The following is a 4,447-nucleotide window of genomic DNA, read 5'->3' on the forward strand; positions in this document are numbered from 1 at the left end:
GATGGAAATTTGAAGTTATGGAGCATACTCTTATTATTTCTTCCCAACAGAGACAGGAGGTAGCTTTAAAAAGTTCATGGAATGGAATAAAAAATGCAGTTATTTTGGTGCAATAAATTTTGAAATCCATGCATATTATTCTATTTTAAAAGATTTATTTATTTTACTTAAAAGTCACAATTACACAGAGAGAGGAGAGGCATAGAGAGAGAGAGCGAGAGCAAGAGAGAGGTCTTCCATCTGATGGTTCACTCCCCAGATGGCTGCAACAGCTGGAGCTGTGCCGATCCGAAGCCAGGAGCCAGGAGCTTCTTCCAGGTCTCCCACATGGGTGCAGTGGCCCAAAGACTTGGGCCATCTTCTACTGCTTTCCCAGGCCATAGCAGAGAGCTGGATTGGAAGAGAGGCAGCCGGGTCTCGAACAGGCGCCCATATGGGATGCCAGCGCTGCAGGCAGCAGCTTTACCCACTACGCCACAGCACTGGCCCCCCCATGCACATTACTTTCATAATCTACCTTTTCTAGTAACGTTTTAAAGACTCCTTGTATATTGTCTATGTGTAAAAGACCATTGATTCATCCCTCCATTATTTTTCTGTGTTTTCCTATGTGTTGCTGATTCATTTACAAAAATTTATATATCAAGGAATATACACAAGTATAAAAATATACACAAAACATGTAACATACACAAAAATATGTGGTACACAGTTTCTACCTTGAAGATGTTTAGTACTGAAACAGTGCATGAAGTATCCACATTGAGATAATATAAGGCAGAGCTGAGTTAAGCATGCAAGGAACGGTGGGGAGTGCACCCTCAGCTTTGGCTGAATGTGAAGCCCCAGCGAATGCTGAAGGGTCAACAGCGTGTTTCCCAGGAAGGTGGTTGTTGAATGTCTCTACTAAGAATGTGGTGGTTAGGGGTCACTTTAGTTGCTCACAGGGCTTCCCCTTTAGGAGGTGCTGAGGACAAATAGTTCCAGGAATATCTGGAGTTTTGGACTTATTTTAAATAGTAGCTTTAACACCTGGAATTTTTAATTAAAGTAGGGCTAACTAATTCATCATCAACCAGACACCCACAAAGATTTTCAAGAGCTTCTCATCACTGTGCTCCCTGGCTTCTCACCCTAATCAGCGTTTGCTGCTATTCTCTTTCCAGAAAGGCCTGTGAGAGGGGATGGACGTCCACAATCTTAGCACGGTGGCTCAGTTTGTCCTCATGGGGCTCTCCGACCTGCCCAAGGTGCGCTACCCTCTCTTTGTGGTCTTTGCCATCATCTACCAGATCACCTTGGTGGGAAATGGGGCCATTCTCCTGGCCATTGGAACAGAAAAAAAGCTGCACACTCCCATGTACTACTTCCTGGCAAATCTGTCCCTCATAGACATGTTCTGCTCATCAACCACTGTCCCCAAGATGCTGCAGAATCTCTTGACCGAGGAGCGTGGCATTTCTTTCATTGGGTGTGCTTTGCAGCTGTACTTCCTGGTGGCTCTAGCTGGGACTGAAGTCTTCCTGCTGGCTGTCATGGCCTATGACCGGTATGTGGCCATCTGCTTCCCACTGCGTTACACCCTCCTCATGACCAAGGTTCTCTGTGTCCAGCTGTCATCTGGGACCTGGGCAGCGGGGTTTCTGAATTCCTTCATCCACACCATGTCCACCTTCCAGCTGTCTTTCTGCAAGTCCAATCTGGTTGACCAGTACTACTGTGACATACCACAAATTGTGGCCCTCTCATGCTCGTCCACCTACATGGCAGAAATGCTTGCTTTAGTGATAGGAGGTATCTTTGGGATCAGTGCCTTCCTGACCACCCTCATCTCTTACATCTACATCATCTCCTCCATCCTCAGGATCCAGTCGGTGGAAGGGAAGCGCAAAGCCTTCTCCACATGTGCATCCCACCTCCTTGTGGTCTGTTTGTTCTATGGCACGGCCATATTTACCTACATCCGCCCATCTTCTGGCCGACACTCCCCTGCGAGAGACAGGCTCATCTCTATGCTCTATGGGATTATCACCCCCATGCTGAACCCCATCATCTACAGCCTGAGAAACACAGAGGTGAAAGGAGCACTCACAAGGGTTTTGTGTCATAGAATGCATTCGCAGCAAGCACAGTATTAAAACAGAATGACCCAATACTTAATTCATAGAAGGAACACTCTTCTGTTGACATGTAAAAATGCATGCATGTGTAGAAATTTATGGACACAGATATAACTTTGTTTTACCTATCTGTATCCCCCTATCCAATGAAGACTTAAAGTTTATCATGCAAATTAGGCAGCTCTAAAATTCTGATGATTAGGAACCAAAAAGTGGTCAGAAGAAGCCAGATGAGGACTGTGAGGTGGACGTCTGATGGTTTTCTATGAGGGCCCCTGCAAAGGTGGCCAAGGTTGATGAGAGGAATCATCAGAGCATTGTGGTGGTGGAGAGGGACTCTCTGCTGAAGTGTTCTCAGAATCTCCTCTGCTAAAACTTTGGTTAATGTTCTCAGAATTAACATGCAAATGGTGTCCTTTCTTGGTCCCCTAGAAAGACAGCAAGGAAGTTCCTTGAGCGCCCCAAATAACTTGCTGTGGCTTTGCTCTTGGCTGAGCTGTGTCCGCCTCTTGGTAGCTGTTGTGCTGCTTCACTTTGGGATGCTGCCTTTGAAGCCAGTCTCCTCTCCCACTATAGCTCTTCAAAGAGCGCGCAGGCCCTTGGTGCCGCTGCTGGGGACTGCTGTCGAGAGGCTGCCGCCCGCGTCTGCAGCTCCTCTGGGCACAGTGGTCGGCACCAGCAGGCAGGAGACTGGCCACCTCTGATCTCTCTGTCAGAATGGTGTAGGCTGAGCCAGTGGAGGTGTCTGTGGTGTTGGCTGCTGCTGCTGCTGCTGTTAATCGTGGTCCTCCTCCACCTGGGCACTGAAGCGGTGGTTAATTTCCCTTGCAGGTTGATGTGGACGGTCTGCTTCCGTGAGCATCATAGTCAATGTCATCTCCAACATCATCTCCTCCCTGCTTGAATGATGCCCATCATACACAGCTGAATCCTTTGGGACACTGTCCCCTACACTTTCCATGAAGCATCAGTGATTGCTTCTTCACTGATTAACTGCTTCCTTGTAGAGAAGTTTTTTTATTTTAATTAATCCCATTTGTTGGTTTTTGTTTTAGTTGTCTTTATTTTTGGGATCAAATCTGAAAACCATTGCCCGCACGATGTCCATGTTCCCTACTATGTTTTCTTCTACCGATCTTACAGAGTATGTGCAGGACTTCAATTCATTTGAGTGGACTTTTGTAAATGCTCTGAAGTGGGGTCCAATCTCATCTCTGTGTTTGGATATGGCCTTGAGGCCTATCTGGGAGAGCCTGCCTGCCTTCCTTCCTTCCTTCCTTCCTTCCTTCCTTCTTTCCTCTTAAAGGCAGAGTTACAGAGAGGCAGAGAGAGGCAGAGAGAGAGAGAGAGAGAGAGAGAGAGAGAGAGAGAGGTTTTCCATCTGCTGGTTCACTCCCCAGATGGCTGCAATGGCCGGAGCTGTGCCGATCCGCAGCTAGGAGCCAGGAGCTTCTTCTGGGTCTCCCATGTGGGGACAGGGGCCCAAGCACTTGGGCCATCTTCCACTGCTTTCCTAGGCCACAGCACAGAGCTGGATTGGAAGTGGAGCAGCTGGGACTTGAACTGGCATCCATATGGGATGCTGGCACTGCAGGTGATGGCTTTACCCACTACACCACAGTGCCATTCCCAGGAGTATCCATTTATACCTGAAGTGTATGACTCCAGTTGTTGTGGATGAATGTTCTGTGTTTGTTAAGTCCATGTAGTCTGACATCTTGTAAATTGCAGTGTTTATTAATCTTCTAGCTTCATGATCTGTTACTGAAAGTGGGGATTAAGGTCACTTCCTGTTTCCTTATTGCACTCCTCTCTTGGGGCATTAATATTTGCTTTATGTATGTGGGTGCTCCAGTCTTAGGGGAGTATGTTGATCTATAATTGTTGTAACCCTTTGAAGAATACACAACTTTACTATAATGGGTTGCTTTTGTCTCTTTCTAAATATTTTGATTTAAAGTATGTTTTGTCTTTTTTTTAACTTTTATTTAATGAATATAAATTTCCAAAGTACGATTTATGGATTACAATGGCTTCCCCCCCATACCGTCCCTCCCACCCACAACCCTCCCCTTTCCCACTCCCTCTCCCCTTCCATTCACATCAAGATTCATTTTCGATTATCTTAATATACAGAAGATCAGCTTAGTATACATTAAGTAAGGATTTCAACAGTTTGCTCCCACACAGAAACATAAAGTGAAAAATAATAGATGATTTTTTTTAAATGATGATGAAATCAGATCAGACCTATTGTCATGTTTAATCCCAGTGAGAGTCAAGTTGGGAGTTGATAATTTCTTTCCTTTTTTTTTTTTTTACAGAGG

General features: G+C 45.7%; 1 protein-coding gene across 1 annotated transcript; it reads left to right on the forward strand.

Moving 5' to 3' along the window:
- The first annotated feature begins 651 nt into the window (after positions 1-651).
- Positions 652-2,508, forward strand: LOC100353639 (olfactory receptor 5V1-like). The gene has a single exon (XM_008251334.3). It carries the CDS (start codon positions 1,185-1,187, stop codon positions 2,136-2,138), a length of 954 nt encoding a protein of 317 aa, XP_008249556.3. The 5' UTR covers positions 652-1,184; the 3' UTR covers positions 2,139-2,508.
- The last annotated feature ends 1,939 nt before the right edge of the window (positions 2,509-4,447 follow it).

Source organism: Oryctolagus cuniculus, chromosome 6 (genome assembly GCF_964237555.1).
Source record: "Oryctolagus cuniculus chromosome 6, mOryCun1.1, whole genome shotgun sequence".
In the NCBI taxonomy this organism is placed as follows: Eukaryota; Metazoa; Chordata; class Mammalia; order Lagomorpha; family Leporidae; genus Oryctolagus; species Oryctolagus cuniculus.

Excerpts from the sequence above, each read along its gene's own strand:
- LOC100353639 (XM_008251334.3), top strand. The coding sequence starts at position 1,185 with ATGGACGTCCACAATCTTAGCACGGTGGCTCAGTTTGTCCTCATGGGG.